The 21,778-nt window shown below is 50.3% G+C and overlaps 1 protein-coding gene across 10 annotated transcripts in view; it reads right to left on the bottom strand.

Moving 5' to 3' along the window:
- The window catches only part of MYLK (myosin light chain kinase), a 203,680-nt gene that overhangs the window by 46,922 nt on the left and 134,980 nt on the right, over positions 1 to 21,778 (bottom strand). For 8 of the 10 annotated variants that reach the window (XM_072811851.1, XM_072811849.1, XM_072811848.1 and 5 more), the window contains 3 exons: positions 16,958 to 17,044; positions 1,629 to 1,679; positions 720 to 847 (listed from right to left, as the gene is read on the bottom strand). In XM_072811851.1, coding sequence (XP_072667952.1) covers positions 720 to 847; positions 1,629 to 1,679; positions 16,958 to 17,044 — 266 coding nt within the window. Of the gene's footprint in view, positions 1 to 719; positions 848 to 1,628; positions 1,680 to 16,714; positions 17,045 to 21,778 lie in introns of all 10 variants that reach the window. The other 2 variants (XM_072811856.1, XM_072811857.1) reach the window with 1 other exon arrangement.

Below are 21,778 nucleotides of genomic sequence, written 5' to 3'. Positions count from 1 at the left end.
CCTCCCACCTCTGGGCCTTAGGACAATTTGAATGGTTTGGAAAGAGAGCACCGGAGAACTCAGAAGAAATCCTCACATCCCCCGTAAAGTTCCTGATTCAGCGCCAGCCGCTGCTTGGGGCCTTCGGCGATCACATATATGGCCACGTGTACCAATATGGGCTCCCCATGTCCCTTTAAGTTGGTCATTCAGAAAATCAAACATTTTTTTCATAGAGCCATGATTATAAATGGTACGTTCCTGGGCCAGCGAGCCAACGTTCTGTTTAATGTACAATTGATCCGTCCAAATACTCGGATTCACTTTTATCCCTTCAGCACGTGGTAAGTTGACGTTGTTACCACAGAGAGGGTTCGGCGGGCTCGCACAGAACGCTCGCAGGGCCTGAGAGGTCCTTCCGGTCACTGGTTCGATTTTCCTGCCTCTGAGGAGCATTCTAGACTAAAATATCAAAATCAGGTGGGTGGCCTGGGTGGTTTCTATTTTTTCTTTCACACTTTGTTTGGTCACACAGATTGTCTGTAAAGCAGATGTTCACAGTAGATTCAGAAGAAAAGGTTATTAAGAACTCCGACCTGGCGGGTGGGGACAGGACCCTCCCATTTCTAAGGCCCTGCTGATAGAGAGTGATGTTGCCACCGTGACAGGACAGCGTTTCTCTTCCCTTTTGGCCCAGGGCCTGAGAGGGTTGTTCTCGGGTCACTCCCTCCATCACTGACCTGCTTTCGGAACTTCATCCACGTACAGGTGATGGGCTGGGTGCCTGCCACTTTACCAAACAGCTCCACAGACTCTCCTGCGCGCACCTTTTGGTCCTCAGGAAACTGGATGATCTGAGGGGGCATGGCTGGGAGAGGACAAGTGACAAAGTGAGCAATGAGGAGGGAGCCTCAGACAGACTGATGTCACTCAGTGCCGCTGTCCACACTGGTCTGCACGTCTCACCTTCTAGAGCTTTCGGGGTAACACTGAGGACAGCGGCCACTTCTATAGAATGTCCAAACCGACGGACCTGCTAGGTTTGTTCATTATTTTATTTTGGTTCTTTGCAAGTGGCCCACACGATTTACGTGGCATGTGTCAGTTGCTCTGGAATTTGGATCTTACCCTAAATTTTTTAATCTACCTCCTAATTCCTTTATTAATTAAGCAGCACCTTGCATTCGAACCATCAGGTTACCCTGGCTGACAGGTTCCATGTGGTTCATGTCCTCAAATGTCTTTCACTGGGAAAGAGACAAGGCTCTATATGACGAGGACATATAAAGCGGAGCATTAGGACGGCATAAAGTGGATCGTCTCTTTAAATGGCAGCGTAGAGGGCGAGTGTTAGGCAGTTTCACAGTAAGGGTGGGAAAGTCACTAGTACTCTATGATGCCATATGACGTCAGCTAGGGACACTATCGGGGAAGCAGGAGAAAGGACGGGTCAAGTGAGAGAGGGTAGGAGACCAGGCAGTGCAGAGGCTCTTGGGGAAAGTTTGGCCTGAATAATGCAGAGCTGGAATCAGGGAGGGGCACAGCGGTGGTCTCCTGGGACCTTATGCCAGCGCTCAGTCTAGCAGGGCATAGGAAAACCCCCCGTGGCAGATGCCTCTTGCCCCCATTTGCTGCTGGTGACCCATTACCTGCTTTTGGAGGTGTCTTGGGGGCAGGTTTCTTTTTCACAGTTGCATCACCTGAAACAAAGACAGTCACAGATTATTTTCTATCAATTCTGGCTTTTCACAAAGCTCCTGAATCCTAGGACCCTTGGCCGCTGCCCCTGCCTTAGACAGAGCCCTCACTTTGGGTGTGTTTTTCAGATCTTGCACTCCTACAGAGACCACCTCATGACTGAATATCAGTTCTCAGGGGATCTCTGGAGCCTCCATTGAGATAAAAACTCAAAAATGCTTGAGTTTCCATTGTCCATTTCAATGATGATAACTCCACACTCACTCACTATTCCCTCACCCAAACTTCAGGAAACTCAGAAAGGAAATTACGTCAGATAAACCGTCTAAAATTAGCCTTTGGTGCGGATCCAAGGGTCTCAGGCTTCCTTTGGGTCACAGACTGTGGACTAGTGGCTTTCATTTTTTTAGTGTTTGCTAAATGGATCAATGAATGAATGAACAAATGAATGAACCCGCCAAAGGCTCTCTTCTATTCCCCCTCCATTCCTTCTCCAAATAACTTTCTCCAAATAACTCAAATAAGAAAAATTACTCAGACTAATTTCACAGCACAAACCTATTCATTCTGCTAAACAGCAATATGATGAATATGCAAAAGTATCCTCAGCTATCTTCATGGCTTGTTTTCATCTTTCTTGGAGGTCTTTAATCAAAACCTATTTATCCAGGTGGAATGAGAATCTGTGTACACACAAATATCTGTATGTGAATGTTTATGGTGGCCTTGTGACTACCAACAGCTAGAATTTATCCAATTATTCCAGAACTGGAGAATGGATGAACTGTGGTATATTTATACAATGAAATACTACTTATCAATAAAAGGCAACAAACTACTGATACACAGAACACAGATGAGTCTCAATGACTCATCTTTCTCTTTCTCTAAGAGAAGCCAGACTCAAAAGGCTGCGAACTGTATAATCCTATGTATAAGCTTTGTTCTAGAAACAAATTATAGGGACAGAGAAGAGATTAGTGGGGGATGGGACAGGGGTTGACCACTAAGGGACACAAGATATGTTTTAAGGTGGGAGAACCATATCTTGATTATGGCAATAGTTATATGACTACATAAACTACGTACTAGAAAGGGTCATTTTTACTGTATATAAATTATGCCTTAATTTAAAAAAAATGGGAGTCACTTAATCAGTGAGATCTTCCCTAACGACTCTATAACAAATAGCAAACCCCTGTAGCCAGCACTTCTTATCTCCCTTACCCCACTTTATTATACCCCAACATGGCACTTAGCACCATATAATAAACTATACATTTACCTGTTTATTTACTGTCTGCCCTTCTCCTATCTCTGAAGTATAAGGTTTTTGAGAGCAGGGACTTTTTCTTTTTTGTTCACTGCTGTGTCCTCAGTGTGCCTGGACATAGGAGGCACTTGGTAACTACTTATTGAATGAATGAGTGGAGGGAACGTTAGCAATTATTCATCCACAAATCTTCACCTCTGCCGATTACGGAGAAGGAGCACTATGTCATGGCTTGGACATGGCTGTGTGCCCACAGGCAGGTTATCAAACTTTGTGGATTATCAGTTGTGCATCTGTAAAGCAGGGAGAGTGGGGCTGCCCACCTAAGAACCGCACAAGGACTGTGTAAGGAGGTGATCTCTGAGATCACGGAGCTGATGACTACCAGTTACGTGATGAAGCCCAGGGTGAGGCCTGCTTCCACCAAATTCACCCTGCCTTGCCACCATTATCGATCCATCTGTCCATCTCACAGAAATTTACTGAGGACCTGCTGTGTGCCAGGCAGATGCCAGGCAGTACATGCTATTCACCTGGGTACTGAGAGGAAAACCAAATAAATGATAAATCAGAACTTGTCATCAAGGATTTAAACGTCAAGGCATGTGGTCCACAGGAAAGGCGCCTTTTTCCCCCTTTTGTCATAAAGGACATCAATGGGACAATTGGCAAAATTTGCATATGGTCAATAAATTATATGATACTATTGTACCAATGCTAATTTCATGTCTTGATCACGAAACTGTAGTTTTAATAAGAGACTGCTCTTGTTTTTAGGAAATATACACTGAAGTATTTGGGTGTCCAGAATACCACGTGTACAACTTATTCTCAAACCACTCATAAAAATTATATGTATGGATGTGTAGGTATGTGCATATGTGTGTGTGGAGAGGTATGGCAAGGAGAAAGGGGAAAAGTGAGGGAGAAAAAATACATGATAAAGCAAACATGGCAAACTGCTGATATTTAAGGAACTCAAGAGAAGGATATACAGGAATTATTTGTACTATTTTTTGCAACTTTAAGTCTGAAATTATTTCAAAATAAAAGTTATGGGGGACCTTGGTGGCTCAGTGGGTAAAGCGTCTGCCTTCAGCTCGGGTCATGATCCCGGGGTCCTGGGATGGAGCCCAGAGTCCCATCCCCTGCTCAACAGGGCGGTCTGTTTCTCCCTCTGCCCCTTACCCTGCTTTGTGTGTCCTCTCTCTCTCTCTCTCTCTCTCGATAAATAAATTTAAAAAGTTTAAAAGAAAGTTTTTTTAAAAGGTTTTATCCAGGGGGCTCCTAACTCGCTCAATTTGTAAAGCATGTGACTCTTGATCTCTACATAGTTAGTTCAAGCCCCACTCTGGGTGTAGAGCCTAGTGTTAAAAAAAAAAAAAAAAAAAAAAAAAAGTTGTATCCAGCTAACACAACGCAGTTGTTCAAACAAAAGAAAGTGCACCGTGGGCTGTGCGGATGGCTAGGAAGCGCTTGATGGTGGGACATGGGACAGATTGAGGGCCACAGAACATCTGAGCTAGAGACAGGAGAAGGGCCCCATGGTTCTGGAACAGAGCGGCCTGGAGTTGAGGATCATCGGGGTGATGTTTGGTGGAAGGCTGTCCAGAGTGCAGGCTGGGATCAGAGAACAGTGGTGTGAAGGCAGCATGATAGTTTAAATTAAATGTAAAATTCAGTTCCTCGGTCATGGTAATCAGGTTTGAAGGGCTCAAGAGCCACATGTGGTTCGAGGCTACCACACTGCAAGGACACGGAACATCGCTGTCCTCACAGTGCTGGTCTAGAATCCCAAGTTTGAGGGGTAGGTCTTTCTCCTGAGTGAACAGGGAGTCCTCACACAAACAGCAGTCTAGCTGAGCTTGAGGACCCTTGGAGGTCTCCACATGTCCTAGGGGACAAAGCTATCTGATTAGGGAAGGAAGTGATCAAGGTCCAGCCTTGGCAAAGGCAGCAGCAAAGCAAAGAACTAATAAAAGAGACAGAAGAAAAGTTAAAATACTGTAGGGGCTGAACAAGAAGGAGGTACAAAGATTCCTTAGAGATTTCTGGCTTGGATAAATGAAGAAAATTGTAGAGGCAGAGTACAAAATTTGGGAGTGGAAGAGAGGCATTCGGCTTGGTCCAAGTGAATGTGGTAGATGAAAGAATTTAATCCAATTGGAGGCCAGGAGCCCGGGATCAGGATTCTAGAGAGAGGTTGGTGGAGACTGGAAATGAAAGACTCCAGAATCAAACACGCGATCATAATGGAAACTGTGAGAATGCGTCAGTTCTTTGGGGCAAAGAATGTCGTGAAAGATGGGAAGGGGCCGGGGTCTGATCCCAGGCAATGCCCAAGGGGAGGGACTGGGATGAATGAGAGGGCTGTGAACCTCGACGGATGGAAGGGGGACTGTCCCTGCAAGCAAGGGCAGAGCAGGAGGTGGAGAATGGGCACTGGGAAGGGGGCTTCAGGGATGGCCAGCACTGGGTGATGGGTAAGGTTTCAGAGGGCAGGTTCCATGAGACAGTGGGGTCAGAAGTCACTCCAGAGGAGATTCTCCAGGAAACGGGAGGGAGTCAACTAATCTGACCAGAATTCTGGAGTTGAAGGGACAAGGAGAAACAGGGTGACGGAAGAAGAAATGTCAAGCAAGGCCTCTTCCCAGGTGAGAGAGGAATACAGGTTTGAAAGCAGAAGGCTGGGATGCCTGGGTGGCTCAGGGGTTGAGCATCTGCCTTCGGCTCAGGGCATGACCCCGGGGTCCTGGGATCCCCTGTGCAGAGCCTGCTTCTCCCTCTGCCTGTGTCTCTCATGAATAAATAAAATCTTTAAAAAAAATAAAATGAAAGCAGGAGGCTGGGGCTCAGTAGAGAGGGAGAGCCCCAAGGTGGAACAGCATGGGGAGGCCAAACCCCTTAGAAGTGGGGACCAGATGGGCTATGGAACAGCCATGACAGGCTGAACCCCGAAGCCCTTGTCCTCCTACATCTAGGGCTGCTGGGAAGGGAGCGGCACAACTGCAAGAGAGAGGCCCTCCAGGGAAGATGAAGGGCTCCTACCAGAGCCAGGATCTGACCTCCCGGGGAGAGCGAAAGCCATCTGTTCCCAGGAGCTGCTTTGGGCTGAGCTGCAGCCCCCTAAAATTTATATGTTGAAACTTTAGCCTCCCAGTACCTCAGAATATGACCATATTTGGAGATAAGGGCTTTAAAGAGGTAATGAAATTATGGTGAAGCCATGGGGCCTCAAACTGACCAGTATCCTCTACAGAAGAGAAAATTTGGACGTACAGAGACACCAGGGGTGCGTGCACAGAGGAAAGGCCACATGAGGACACAGTGAGAAAGTGCCCATCTGCAAGCCAAGGAGAGAGGCCTCAGAAGCCAAATCTGCCAGCACCGCTGAACTTGGACTTCAGCCCCTGGGACGGTGAGACAATGCACTTCTGTTGTGTAAGCCCCCCGGTCGGTGGCACTCTGTTGCGGCCCCGTAGCAGACAACACAGCTGCAGATGGGCTCCGGAGGCTGGGAAGGAGCTCGATAGGCCCTGGAACGGCAGGCCAACACCCACTAAGGAGGATCCCACTCCTAGGGGCCCACTCTGCTCTCTACTCTTTCCAGTAAACCTACGTGGCTAGAAGTAGAGCCCCAACTAGTCTCCTATCTTCCCATGTCACAGTTAAATGGATCAAAGGCCAAGGTTTTATGTTTGTTCTATACATTTGCATCTTCTACCGTTTGAATCGGTTAGCATTTGAAGCTGGTTCGGTTCCTATTAGTAAAGGCAATTTTAAATGTTAATGAAGTTCTATAGCCTATGCCATCCATAATTTTATACCAGCATCTGCTGAAATCCATGAACTGAGTTCGGGGCTTAGAAGAACACACTTAATGGCTTGGAAAGCAGAAACCCTTGATTCTAAAACTGGGTTTCACACAGAGAGCTGGACTTAGTGCATAGGGTCTAACCCACAACCTCATTGTCCTTTCTCCCATTGGGTTCTTTCCCCAACCAAATACCAGCAGGGCACCTTGCATTGTTTCCATGTTATGAAAAAGGAGATTGATTCCTAGGTGAATTGGCCAGGCTCATAAAAACCAGATATGGCTAAGGTAGAAAGAGGACCTAAACCTCCCAATGTCCTGTGCGTGGCTGCTTTCTTCCTGTTGCCTCTACTTCAGCTCACTCTCTGCTCCATCCCTCGAAACTCTTCTCTGACCCCTTGCAGAAATGCAGTGGGCAGAGGCTCTGGAGCTGGGCTTGGGTTTAGGTACTGCCCTGTTGCTTCCTGAGGTGTGTGACATCAAGCATGTCCCTTAGCCTTTCAGAGCTCTCGATCCCTCATTCACCAAATGTGAAGAGGAGAAGTAAAATTTGTTGTAAAGCACTAAGCGACATTGTAAAGAAGGTATATAGTACAGAGCGCAGGCTCTAGTATCAGCTCCCCCACCCCAGTCACCCCTCTTCCCCAGACGGGTCCCCAGAGGACTTCTCTGTCCATTCCTTCACCTATTCATATGCCCCAGTGGGTCAGCTGAGCTCTGTGCCTACACAGTATCACTCGCCGGCTCCCGGAGCTCCTTCTCCCAGTGCAAGTCCTCAGTAGAGGTAATCCTCTTGCTGATCCAGATGCTCAAACTCTCAGCAATCCCTAGGTTACTAACTAGTTTCTTATCCTCTGGAGTCACCGGTCTCCCTATCTTATGATTAATGTCAGCCCTGTGTCTCATTCCTTTCTCTAACACCTTACACTTTTGCACCATCGTCAGAGAGGAACGTCCTGAAAGGAAAATAAAATCCAACTATCTTTGCAAATCCCGTGGCAGCTATTGGCCACACGGTCAAGCTAGCAGCTAATACCCTCCTTCTGCTTGCCACTCGGTCTGCCCCTCTGATGAGCAGCTCAGTCCCCATTCCCAGACAGTCAGCCCAGAGCAGCAGCTCCTCCTGGCACAGCACTCCTCCCCAAACTCTGATGCCTTTGGGGTCCTTTGCTCACTGCAGCTCTCGGAGTTCCTCTTTTTATTCCTCTCTGCAGGCCTCATTTTACCTGGAGCCCAGACTTCTCTCCTCAGTCCACCTATATGTCCCACTACTTGATTATCCCCTCCCCTGGCATGGACTACAAGCCCAGTATGTCCAAAAGCAAAATCAGGATCTTTCCCCCAAACCTGCTGCTTGCCCCTCTCAAGGCCCCCTCTCTACAATCTCCTGTCACTGACATCGGTCAATTCCACCCACTAAATACCTCCTTGGTCTGCCACCTTCCACATCCCCACCGTCACTATTCTAGTCCCAACTATACTACCTCTTCGGCCTCTGGTCCCCTGTCCCCAGGCTAACACAGCCATCATTCTGAGGCCATCAGTCCACTGCTTAAATCTCTCCAATGGCCAGCCGCTGCCCCTGAGGATCGAGTCCAGCTCATCTTATGAGGTCTTTCGAGATCCATCCCAGCTGTCATCTCATCTTCTTTCTTACTCTCCCCTCTCAGGGAACAAGGTCACCCAGGCCCTTGATGCTCAATGTCAGTGGTTTTCCAAATTGAGTGTGTATTACAAGCACCCGGGAAGTTCGCTAGAAATGCAGTTCCTGGCTGTCCGGGGCATGCCCATGCTGCTGGGCCCTGCCTCCCGCTCTGGCAGGAGCTGCTCTATCCCACACTGAATGCCTTTCCATTTCTGTAGTATCAGCTCTCTTGCCTTCAGCTCTTTGCAGACTCTGGTACTTTCTTCCAGCAGGCCTCACCTCATGCATCACTACTGCCAGGCTGTGCTCCATGGCCCCTCCAGGCGGTTTATCTCAGTGCTTGCTCATCAGAGGCATCCCAGTTGCAAAAACCCATGGCCGACAAGCACACACCACAGCCAGCTTCCTGGGGACAGCACGGGGCCCAGTTTGTTCATCTTCTGTACTCCTAGTGCCTAGCACAGTACCTGGCACAAGCTTGGAAATCTATTAAGGGAATGTGTGGAGCCCCTGAGGATCTTTGTTACCCTGGGAGCTCCTGAGAACAAACCACCCGAGTCCTGGGATCCTGACGCTGGGAGAGAAAGCCCTGGATCTCGAGTCCCTGTGCAACTTTCCTTTAAAAGGAGCTACCTCCTTGCTCTGCCACCAACTAGATTAAAGCTGTTGGATGCTGAGCCTTCTACTCTAAAGAGGGGACTGAGGCTGGAAGAAGTGAAGCAGCCCAGTGGAAATCTCATGAATCAAAGCCTGAACTTGGAAGCCTGCTGGGAAACCGGGGGTGGGGGTGGGGGCAGGCCTGGGGAAGCCAGCCTCCCGACTGTCCGAGCAACCCACAGATTGCTTCTGCCCCCACCTATCCAAGCCCTAAAAGACTCCCCGCCTGGTGGGCCTCCCTTCTGCCCCAGCGTGGGGGAGGAGGTCAGGGTCCACAAAAGTTTCCAGACTGCTCAGTTTGAAGGCACAGGAGTGCCTCTCCCATGAATCAGCAGAACAGAAGACCTGAGCAGGCCCTTGGGAGATATTTACAGAACCTTGAAGGTGGGTCTTTCTGCATCAAAAGGGTCTGAGACAATGGAAAGCAAAGGAGACTTAGGGAGGTAGCACGAACAGCCTTGGGTACAGGGACGTCCCTGGATGTCTCCTTCTCTGGGGACATTTCCCTTTTTAGGTAGTTAACTAAAAATAGACATCAAACCCTTCACAATTCCCGAAATCAGCATTAACTTTCTACCAAAGGCTCCTGAAGGTGACTCAGGCTGGGTGAAGTGTGGAGGGAGCACTCACGCACTGTGTCAGGTGGGGGGTTTGGGGGGCGGCTGTGGGAACCCGAGGGTGGAAGGCCGAATCCCACTGCCCTGCACTCAGGGGAGCTCGGGGCTCTGGGTGACCTGACAACCCCCAACACTTCCCCGCCACTGGCACACACCAGGCCCCTCTCAGTATGTCCTTATAGACAGACCTATGGAGGATTATTGGTCATTTTCCCAGAATTAACATCTCTGGGCAAATTGCCTAAACACAGCCCCTCACAGCAAAGGCAGTCGCACAGGAAGATTCCAGAGGAACATTGCTCTTCTTGTTACTGCAAATACTCATCCCCAAGCTCCTAGGACACGGAACGCCAGGATGGTTGTGAAAGAGGCAGCCCGGCACGGCCAGGATAGCAGTGTCAGTGTCCTCCCCAGGGAGGACCCAACCTCCCACTTAATGGGATCATGGGAGACAGTGGAAGAGTGGGGTAGGAGCTGGAAGCAGCCCAGGGGTGGAAGTCACAGGGTCACATGCATGGCAGGGTGGACAGTGAAATCAGGCACTAGCCTTCCTCATGGACCAATACTTTGGTTGAGAGTGGGAGTTGGTGCCAGCTTTCAAAGGCATTTAATAGAAACACCCCAGCTTTTCTTCCAGGATCCCACATCTTCCAGTGTCACGCAAATCTTATACCAAATCTCAACATGGCAATCTCAGCATTTCCTTCCAGCTCCTTGAATCCTATCATGGTTTAACATTCCCCATGGCTTCAAGAGACTATTTAGAAGAAAAATTGGATCCTGGGGGCATCTTGAAGGAAAACTGGACACAGTTTTTGACATCCCAAGATGCTTTCCAGTTGACATGACTTTTCATATTGGAGAGCAACACACATGGGAGGCCAAGGCTAGGATATCTAAAAGCACCATCTGGGATGGTCCATCATGGCCACTGGAGTCAAAGTGACCAATGTCAGGCCAGTGCCAGGCATGGAATACAAAGGCATGCCCTGTCTGCATCATCCCCAAATCCTAGAAGTGCAGTAGAAACAAGGACCCTTAAAGCATGGGAACTCATGGATCTATTTAAAAAACCAAATACTTATTGTATCAGGCTAGGCATGGACATTTCAGAAATGAACAGGCCCTGATTCCTGTCCTCAAGTTATCAAAGTGTCCTATGCTCATTTATCTCTTATCTAAAGGACCATCAGCTCTACAGACTGATAGGAGGGATCTCTGAGTCTGTTACCACCCTGGCATTGCCACGTCCGTATTCTATAAAACCAGCTCTGAAGCCCCATCGATGCTTCCCTCACACAAGATTCCATTCAGATCCCCTCCGGCTGGAATGCTCTAGACCTGGACCTTCTGCTCAAAGCTTTCTTCCCATCAGGATGTTTCTACTACTGTGTGCCACAAGCCATACTTGCGGTAGCTTCAACCCATCACATATCGGATGATATGAAGGAGAATTAGTTGACCTCACCTGAACTGTGTCACTCAAAAAAAAAAAAAAAAAAGCCTTTTATTGATTGGACTGTTGTCAGAGCTGGAAAAGGCCTGGGCTCAGCTGGTGACAGTTCTCATCTGACAGGCCCAGAGACCAACGGCTTTGACCAAGACCACATCGTCAATCAGAGGCAGAACCAAGACTTTTGTCCCTTGCTTTCTAGCCTAGTGGCATTTCTGGCCATGTCTTGTGCCCGAGCACTGTCCCCTGAATGGGCATCTGGAGGTCCAACAAGGATGTTGACACTTCCTGGTGCCTCCTCAGCTAGGCATGGTCCTGGATGCTTCTCCCCTGGGCCTGTGCACCTCTTTCTCGTCCTTTCTCCAAAGGTAGAGGGCAACCACTCTGCACCAGAGGAGCGGATGGAGTGTTCCAGGAGAGGGGTGAAAAGTAGCATTAAAGGGTATCCGAATAATTGACAAAAACTGAGCGTGCATTAAGTCGTAGTATGGGTTTAATGTTAAATGTCCTGATTTTATTCACTGCACTGTGGTTATGTTCTTAGGAGACGCACAATGACCTACCTAGAGGTCAAGGGCATGATGTCTCTAATTTATCCATAAATGGTATACGTATATCTAATCTATATGATGCATGGTGAGCATATATGAATATATACATAGTGTATACTTATCTGTATGAATATCTGATGGATGGTGAATATATTTATATGAATACATCCATAGAGAATGCTAGGACAATGGAGCAAAACGTAAATAACTGGTGGCTCTAAGTAATGTGTATACAAGAGTTCCTTGTACTATTCTTGCAACTTTTCCATAAATTTGAAATTATATCAAAATAAAATCATAAAAAAAATTCCTCTTGGGAGGCTTGTGGCAAACACCCTGACAGGTCTGAGGATCCAGCCGAGCATGCCAGGGGCCACCCTCCTCATTCCCTCGGATCCCATGGCAGCAGACCCTGCCCCCTCGTGGGCTGGGGGAAGCACGGCCCAGGCATGTGTGGACAGCAGAAAGCACACCTCTGAGACCAGCAGGGCACAGGGCGCTGCAGCAGGAACGTGGATCGGGGTTGGGCCCACAGCTCTGATCTTACCAGCTGTCAGAGCCTAGGCAGGACAATTTAGTTCTCTAAGGCTCAGTTTTGCTCATCTGTAAAATAAGAACAACTACCCATAGCTCAGCTGAGTGAGACTTGCCTGAAGTGCCAGAGACCGAGCACCTTACAGGATGCCTGCTGCACGGGTGCTTGGTAGGTGCACAGTGAGCACCTGAGTCGGGGGGCCTTGCAAGTCCCTTCTGGCCTCCATGCAGTGCCTCCCTCCAGTGCTCCGGCAATGGTACCATTCCACTCCGACCATGCCACACTCCTCTCTCCTTCGTAACCTGGCCCAGAGCTCCCCTCGTCCCAAATCACCGCAAACTCCCACTCCTCACTCCTGAACTTGTGAGCTGGTGTCTGGCAGGTCAGCTTGTACTCCTGTCCATCTCCTCCCATCCTGCCCCCTGGGTTGGCAGATGGACGTGGCCTTCGCCCTCACGGTCCTCAGCCGAACTCCCAGGACTCTCAGGCCACCGTGTGGACATGCGCCGTCTCCTCTCACACCTAACAGCTCGCACACAGGACTGAACAACGCAGCGGGGGTTGGGCAGGTCCTGTGGGGAGGGATCTGGCTATGATCTGTTTGACAAGAAAACCACTTGGCCTTCCCTCAGTTACTGGCAGGAGAGATGAATTTCCTAGTTAGATTAGGTACTTCCCAGCCCTTGAAAAAAATGAACACACACAGACAGCCAGAGCACTCGGGGACAAGAGAATCTGGGCTTTCTCATGGGATCAGAGATGCCTGGGACTGGGGGTGGCTATGCTAAGGGAAAATGCTAAGTTGCAGAGGTGTCCAGAGTGTGTGATGTATTTACATATGTATAGGGAAATGCTTAAAAAAATTGTGAATATAATTGAGTAGGTGAGTGGACTGCAGGTAGATGACAAGAGGGCTTCCGGGTGGTATCTGGAATATTTCTATACTTTTTAGCATGTTTAAAGAAGAATGCGTAGATATTTAACTTATGTAATTTTTTAGAGTTAGAAGAAAAGGTAAACTTTCAGGTCAAAGAAAAATGTTTTAATTCATAATATATTTATCTCTATACCAGTGCAATTGTAAAATATAATTTGCATGTGTGTACAATTGGGGTATATACATACGTAGGATTTCTTCTTCTTCTTTTTTTATTTTTTAAAGATTTTATTTATTTATTCATGGGGTGGGGGGCAGAGACACAGGCAGAGGGAGAAGCAGGCTCCATGCAGGGAGCCCGACGTGGGACTCGATCCCGGGGCTCCAGGACCACACCCTGGGTCGAAGGCATGCGCTAAACCACTGAGCCACCCAGGGATCCCCTTAACTTATGTAATTAATAAATACTACAAATTATTCCAAAAAGTAAGACTTTGGAGGTGTAAATCTAAAAGACACCTCCCTCATTTCCTATCTCTGAGCATCTGCCTTCTTAGGGACCTTGGGAAAGGAAGCTCCATGGTGTTCTAGAGGCACCCAGAGAACACCACAGGTTTCTTAGCACAGGTGTGTAAGCAGGTGGAGGGGCCCCCAGAACCACCCTCTCAGTGCCCAGGGGGTGATGGGTTGGGGTGATGAGGGGCTGGGTAGATGGACCATTCGAAATGGTCATTACTACACATTTCCCTTCCTTTCGGGGTCGGACATCAGTACCGTCCAGAACTGCAACAAGGCTAGAGTACAGTTCGCCTTCCACAGACAGGCAGGGTCTGCCAGAGTTCAACTGGTCACAAATGTGTTTATTCACTAAGGAAAGGGAGACAAGAACCTTCTACCAGCCCTGCCCGTCCCCCTATGCGGTACCACTAACTGAGTCCCACTCCCCACTCTCTCTCTAGGGGTGAGCACCTTGGCTTCCAGCTCTGTTTCCAGGCTCTTGCTCCCTTCCTAAAGAATGGAGACTGTGGGCTGGCGCCAGAGATAGTCTGAGGACCTGGGCCCCACGGGCCCCAAGGCAGTGCGACACTTAACAGGCAGTGCAGGAGACCCCCCTCTGCTTCTCAAGCCCAACAGCGCCTCCATGTGCTTCCAGCCTGGCTGACCACGCGCTGGAACTGGCCTAGGAGCTTGAACCAATACCAAAGCCTGGATCCCACCCCCAGAGATTCGGATTTAACTGAGCTGAGGCGCCCCAGCCACAGAGGTTTCAAAAGGTCCCCAGGTGAATCTAAGATGCAGCTGGGGTTGCGAGCCCTCACCCCAGAACTGGACAAGGACAACTTGATTGGCCTTCCCCACAGCCTTCTCTCCTCCAGCACAAAGACCCAGCTCCCAGGGCTGCTCACTGTCTCTAGCCTGTTTTCTCCTTTAGAGCTCTCCCCTCGACCCCACCTCACTTCCCCAGAAGTCTGCCTGCAATGAGGTGCCAGAGCTGAGGACAGGATGCTGCTTGACTCCCCAGCTCAAACTCAACGTGCTCTTGCTTCTGCTCCCAGGAGAGGTGAATGCCTGGCTCAGACCCCTAAGTCACAACCATTGGGTGCTCTTCCGAGATCCCATTTTCTCATAACTAATAGAGCATGGGCACTCTTAGAAAGTAAAACCACCAACCCATGAGGGCACTTGATGGGATGAGCACTGGGTGTTATACTATATGTGGGCAATCGAATGTCAATAATAATAATAATAAAAAACCCCGTCAATTCACTCTTACTAGGTTTTTCTTATAATTATTTGTGCATTTCCAGCAATTTATTAAATATCCACTCCTGATAACCTGAGCTCCCCACTTTGGTTAAATATTCCTTAGACATGATGGTTCCACTTTGGTAGGTTCCAACATACTGAAGGCTGAGCATCATCCCCCTGACAGCTGGCTGGTCTATGCACAAGGAACCCAAGCTCATCATCAGGAAGGTAAATATGTAGCTTTGAAAAGAAGAGAATAATAAAACTAAGTCACCGAATGCTGCTTTCTAACAGAAAAAGAGACTCGGCCATCGAAGTAATCAAGCTCGATCACTTTCTTCTACGAGTAATTAAGAACTTGTCTTTTTCTTTAAACATAAGAGTATTGGGGGAAATGGTCAAGCAACTCTATACCCTCTGTTAAAATTGGGGTTTCAAAGCAGAGTTATAACAAAACTAGACCAGTAATTACTCAGTAGGGGAGCCAGGGCTGTACTATGACTTTTGTGGTCTCTAAGCACCTTTGCCTTCATTAATTCCTTCCTCATTTAAAAAAAGAAGAAGAGGGCAGCCTGGGTGGCTCAGTGGTTTAGCGCCTGCCTTCAGCCCAGGGTGTGATCCTGGAGGCCCAGGATCGAGTCCCACATCAGGCTCCCTGCATGGAGCCTGCTTCTCCCTCTGCCTGTGTCTCTGCCTCTCTATCTCTCTCTCATGAATAAATAAAATCTTTAAAAATTTTAAAAAAAGAAGAAGAAAAAATCCTACGTAGGTATATACCCCTATTGTACACACATGCAAATTGTATTTTACAATTGCACTGGTATAGAGATAAATCTATTAATATTATGAATTAAAACACTTTTCTTTGACCTGAAAGTTTACCTTTTCTTCTAACTCTATAAGATATTGAGATATTTCTGTGGACCTGGGTGCTGTGCCTGATAGATCAGTGGGCCCTAGAGGAAGGGGAGACCCAGGAAGAGGGAGACAGTCCTATATAGTTACTGGAGAAGCTTCTTCCCTGAGCTGCTATTTATACCACAACCTCAACTTGGTTCTTTTTTTTTTTTTTTTTTTTAGATTTTATTTATTTATTCGACAGAGAGAGAAAGAGCATACGCACAAGTGAACACAGGCAGGGAGAGTGGCGGAGGGAGAAGGAGAAGCAGACTCTCCTGCTGAGCAGGGAGCCCAATTTGAGGCTCCATCCCAGGACCCCAGGATCAGGACCTGAGGTGAAGGCAGATATTTAACTGACTGAGCCACCTAGGCGCCCCTGCAACTTGATTCTAAGAGAGTCTATAAGGTCCTTCTCTGAGCAAGGCACGGTGCCCTGGAAGACCCAGTGGCAGCCCTCAGGGAACGTATGGTGGAGGGGGCAGCGGGGTGAGCCACAGACCCCCCGGCAGACATTGGGTCGGTGGCAGCAGGGCGGTGCTGAGTGCTCTGGGAGGGCACCGGAGGAAAGGGTCACTGTCAGCTGGAGCAAGGAAACACTTGGGGATGAGGTAGCTTTTCGGTGGGAGTCTGTCCCACGGAAGAGGTGTCTCATGTAGAGAGGAGCTCCCGGAGCAGAGGCATGATGGAAGACCCAGGGACTTCCAGAGCACCCTGAGGAGCCTCGTCTGGCTTGAGCATAGGAATAAGGAATTGGGGGCAGACTTGGAAAAGAAAGGCCAGGCCAGGGTCAGAATGTGTGTGCACAAGTGTGGCAGGAATGCCAGGCCAGCAACATGTGTGAGGCTCTCTTGTATGGGACTGGGGGTCAGGGGTGCTCTAGAGCCTGGGGACCGCCGGGCACCCCAACCGGGAGTGGTAGGATCAGAGCCACAGCATGGCAAGGTCTACCCAGCAGGAAAGACTCACCTGGGAGAAATCGAGAAGAGGAGTCTTGGTGAGAAGAACAGAGGGCCTGAGTGAGGTGGCGAGTGGATGTGAACGCGGACCCCTCAGGCTGTGCAGAGGCTGGGAGGGCGGGGCAGCGCCAGATGGCCACTGGCCCGGCCACCAGGACTTCACGGGGCTCACCGGGGTGCAGGCAAGGAAGCTGGGGCTCTGATGCCGGCCCTCAGTCCTGGGGTGGCCTAGAAAAGCTGAACAAGTACTTACTCTCTGTTCCTAGCATGGGAGGTAGAGAGCTCTTGGGCCTCCGGGCTTTCATCTCCGGGGCCTTGGCATTCTCCTTGGTGGGAGCATCTAGAACAGAACAGGGGACAAGCGTTAGTTGGTTGCTGCCCAAGGGAATGAGCAGAGGAGGCATCTCAAGAAAAACCCCACCTCGACCAAGGTGGTAGCCACCCCCCGCCCTGCCTGGCTCCCCATTCCGCTCTGGGGGCGCTCAGTGCCCGCTGAGCAGACGGCGCCTGCCCCCGGGCACGTTCCTCCACAGGAGAACCAAAGAAGGAGCGTCCACTCCACTGCGCCTTATAAATTGGGGGGCAGAGCACAGTCGCCCAGGCACGATGGATGGACAGGTCACCTGGGAGCTGGCTCGCACCTTCCCTGCCAGCAATCCCAGCACTGGCCGGGCTGGAGGGGACGCCGGTGCCCTCTGCGGTGCCCTCTGCCACCCCTCTCCCATCTTCGCCCTTCGCCGGGGCTAACCGCTCGGTGTCTCCCACAGCCCGCTCTGCAGAGAGAAGCTCTCCCCAAGGAAGGAGAGCGCAGGGTCCAGGCCCTCGGCTCACGGCCTCGAGGGGGCCTGACTTCTCAGACGTCCCTCTGCAGGTGGCCACTGACAGGCGTCCAGGCCGGGCGAAGGCCTCTGAGCAGACGGCCCGCATGCCGACCGCCCCCATCTGGACTGGCCCTTGAACCCGTTATGGGAGCCTTTGCATTCCTCCTCCAAGTGGACCCCATGAAACTCTGTGGAGCCTTCTGGGTAAACCTGAAGCGGTGCATGGGTGGGTGCACAGCTCCTCAGACCTCTTCTCCACGTTCCCTCTTCCACGTTAATGCCAAGTGTGGACAAGGCCAAGGGAAACTCTCCCTTGTTGGGGCAGATTAACATCATGCCAGGAGGGGTGGGGGGCTAGGCTGGGCCTAAACCAGGCCCCGAGGACACTGGACTTCAGGAAGTTTTGGGGAAACCACCCAGGAACTCAGATAAGCAGCAGCTGGTTCAACTGCTATCACTATGCTCCAGCATCTTCCCCACAAGAAACTCTCTTCAGGGATGAACTGGGAGGGAGCCTCCCCCTCCGAGCCCCTTCCTGCCGTTCCCTTTCCTGCTCCTGAAGAGAGGAAGCTCAGAGGGAGGAAGGAGCGGGTGGGACTTTCCAGCTGAAGCTTGAGACCGCATTCCTGCGGCTTGGCTGGGGAGGAAGGGCCGTCTTGCTGTCCTGCCTCCTAGATGGGGCAAGCCTAGCTGCTAACACATGCCCTTCGCCTGACTGGCTCCTGGGCTTGGAGAGGTTGCCCAGAACTAGGGCCTGGGGATGCACGCTTCCCCAGCGCATGGACTCCTGATGCTCCCATCTGGATGCACTGCTCCTTCTAGACGGCATTTGGGTCTCTTTTCTGCTCCAGAAGGTAGATCTGCCCATAGAACCCCCGCACCCCACCCCCTGCAAGGACTCAAGCTTCCTTCCCAACCTGAAGCCAGCCCACCCTCCGTCATAGCTGCATAATCCAGGAACAGAGGTCTGGTGCAGGCATTGTCCAGCTCACCTCCCGGTCGTGGGGGCAATCCCCAGCGGACGTCAGCCTAAAGCTGAATGTGTGTCATGACAGGAATGGTTAGGTGTAGGCCTTAAGGAGTGTCACACCATCCCTAGCAGTGTATGACAGGGAACGGTCCAGGGAACAAAGCTCAAAGAAGTCCTTCTAAGCAGCACTTGATAACCTGGCCCCCTCCCCTGCCTCCATTCCTCACTCCCACCCTTCTGCTACCTTCTATAAGACAAGGGGGGGGGGGGCCCTGGGTGGCTCAAGCAGTTGAATGTCTGCCTTTGGCTCAGGTCATGATCCTGGGGTTCCGGGATCGAATCCTACATCGACTCCTGCATGGAGCCTGCTTCTCCCTCTGCCGTTGCCTCTGCCTCTCTCAGTGTCTCTCATGAATAAATAAAATCTCAAAAAAAAAAAAAAAACAAACAAACAAACAAAAAAGGAAACCCAGAGGGTGAGTCAGGGGTCCCCACCTTCCATAGCTGACACTGCCTGTGTCCTGTCTCCTCTGTGGGCTGCCCCCACCCCACGCTCCACATGGATACGGATGGGGGAACAAAAAGTCCCAAGGGGCGGGGATGATTTCACTTCTTCGCACTGGGTACTCTTCCCAGGCCTGACGGTCATTCTCAGCTGCAGAAAAAGCCTCAGTACCTATTTGTCAAGCTCTGTGGTTCTCAACATTGGCTGCCCATCAGCAGCGCCTGTACCCAGGTATCGCACTCCCCAGATCCCGGTTGAATCGGTCTAGTTAGGGGCCTGGGTGTCGATATCCAGATGCCCCACAGATGACTTGAGTATGTCACTCCCACCCTCCTCAGGCTGTGTGTGTACATATGTGCATATGTGTGTATCTGTGCATATGTGTGTATGTGCACATGGGTCTAGAGTGGGGGTGAGGCACAGGGAGGGGGGTGGGAGACTATTCTAAGAGACAGGAACACAGATTGGTGCTTTCCTTGATGTTTGAGGGGGGGTCAGGATGCCATAAAGCAGGACATAGGGTAAGTCTAGGGCTCCCTCGTTAGGACTCCCCCTTCTTTCCTTCTTTCAAAACCCAACAGGCAACCCGCCCCAACATGTGTTTGTTTTCCCCTTTTTAAAGGAAGAGGAGGAGAGAGCCAAGTGTGTACAGAGTTCTGTGCTCTCTGGCTTGAACGCTGTCTGCCTGTCTTTCTTCTGGCGAGTTCTGGGACATCACAGGAGGGAGATAAAGAAGGATCAGGGTAGTTGTTGTTGTTTAACTGATGTGTCACTCGAGGCATAAGCCAGCAAAGGCTGAGAGCTGGTTCTCCTGGGTTCCTAAAGGGACATGGGGACTGAGATCCCTTCTCTCCTCTCGGGGTTGTGTGGGCCTTCGCTTCCAAGCATCCTGAGAGTAGAGACCCAGAGAGGTGGGTTCTAGTTTTGGCTTTGTCATCAGCAACCTTGGGATCATGAGCAGATCATTTCAACTGCTCTGGGTCTCTATTTTCCACATCTGTACAAAGGAAATGAGGCTTATTCCCTCTACTGCACAGTGTGAAAAGGCCCAAGGGAGAGAATGCATCCAGTAGTGCTGGGGCCGGGGGGGGGGGGTGCGAGGAAGAGAAAAATGACCATTTACCTATCAGCTCATCCCTCATGTCCACCAAATATCCTCGCCTCCCTCCAAATCTGCTTTAAATTGCTGCACCTTCAAAGAGCCCTGGCTGACCAGCCCCTGCCTGCCTCCACATCTGTCCTCAGCTTCTGGACTCTGCCTTTACACTGACGTGTGAGTGTGCTACCCCGCCATGTGCTTTGAGCTTTGTTTTTAAAAGTTCTGTGCACTTTATCTTTCCATCTGAGCACGAGGAAAGGGGCTCAAGTCTCCCTTTCAAACCAGGCACACCCCAGACTTGGAGTCCCCCGGGTAGGGGGGGGAAGTGGGGGCGCTGGCCTCTTCTTCCCTCTGTAGGCCTCCCGCCCCGTGGGGGCTGTGCACACACCACAGGCCACCAGCCTTCCATGAGAACTGCAGCAAGGAGTGGGCTGGAAGGACTGTGCGCTTAATCAGAACCAGCTTTGCACTTGCACGATGCCCAGGGGATAAAAATAATAGTAATACAAGTCTAAGAGCAGCTTGCATTTTCTATTTTAACCAGGTTGTGATGAAACTGAACTCCATTTCTAGATCTGGGCCCCAGGGCTGGAGTCCATTGCTGGCCTGGTTGTGCCCCCAAAGAAAGATGGGGGAGGAAGATGGAAGGATGGAGAGGTAGGGGGCCTCTGCATAGAGTGGAAAACGTGTCCTTATATGGGCAACACCTCACCCCTTCCACTCCTGGGCTAGCTCAGGATCCAGCCCTTCAGGGCAGCATTTTTGCTTCTGTCTTCTCCAAGAGGTTGATTCCCTTATATATAAGCCTAAGGCAGGGGGAACGAGGTGTTGGGAGACTTCTAGGAGGGGGTCCAAGCTTCCAGGAGCTCCCCGTGATGGGGCAGGCCAGAGGGGCTGGCACAATGAGAAGACAGGGCGTTCCAGGAGGAGACCAGCTCCTTTCTGGCTTTGCTGTTTGGGGCCTGTGAGTCCTTGGCCAAGCTCCCTGAACTCCTTTGAGCCTGACCTTCACCCAGAAAACAGGAATCACACTCACACCAACAGAGGGACCGAGATATGAAGTAACAGCGGGCATTTACTGGGTTCCTTAGTCCCTGCCCGGCATGATGCTAAGCACTTCGTCTGCTGGTTTCAGGTTGAACCATACCCTTCGCCAATATTCAAGTGTCTTGGGCCTAGTGGAGGAGCAATTTTATTTAGTTCCATCTAATGCATGTTAGCTGCCTGCGATGACAGGAAGGACAAATGTGAAAGTGGAGGTAGCCTTGTTACTATGGCAGGGCCCAGGCCAACCAAAGAAGGGGGCGTCACAATCAGCTCAGTCCCCGTCAGAGGGGCCCGATGGTCATGATGGCAATGAAGCATGGTAGTTAGGCACCAAGGCTCATGTTTAAATTCAATTCCCACCCAGCTCATTATTAGCTGCATGGACTTCAGCAGGCCCTCAGCCCCTACGCGACTCAATGCAGGCTTTTTTTTTTTTTTTTTTTTTTTTTACTATCACCCTGCAAAACCCCCTTGTCACAATGATGAATCACCCTGAGTTGCCAAACCCACTGGCCAATGATTAGACTCATCTAGCAGCATCTGACACACTGATCCCATCATTCCTTTTTCAATGAAATGGCCACTATTTGGCCTCTGGACCACCCCTCTCTCCTGGATTTCTTCCTGTCCCA

The sequence above is a fragment of the Canis lupus genome, chromosome 35 (genome assembly GCF_048164855.1).
Source record: "Canis lupus baileyi chromosome 35, mCanLup2.hap1, whole genome shotgun sequence".
In the NCBI taxonomy this organism is placed as follows: Eukaryota; Metazoa; Chordata; class Mammalia; order Carnivora; family Canidae; genus Canis; species Canis lupus.
This window is presented reverse-complemented; position numbering and strand designations above follow the sequence as displayed.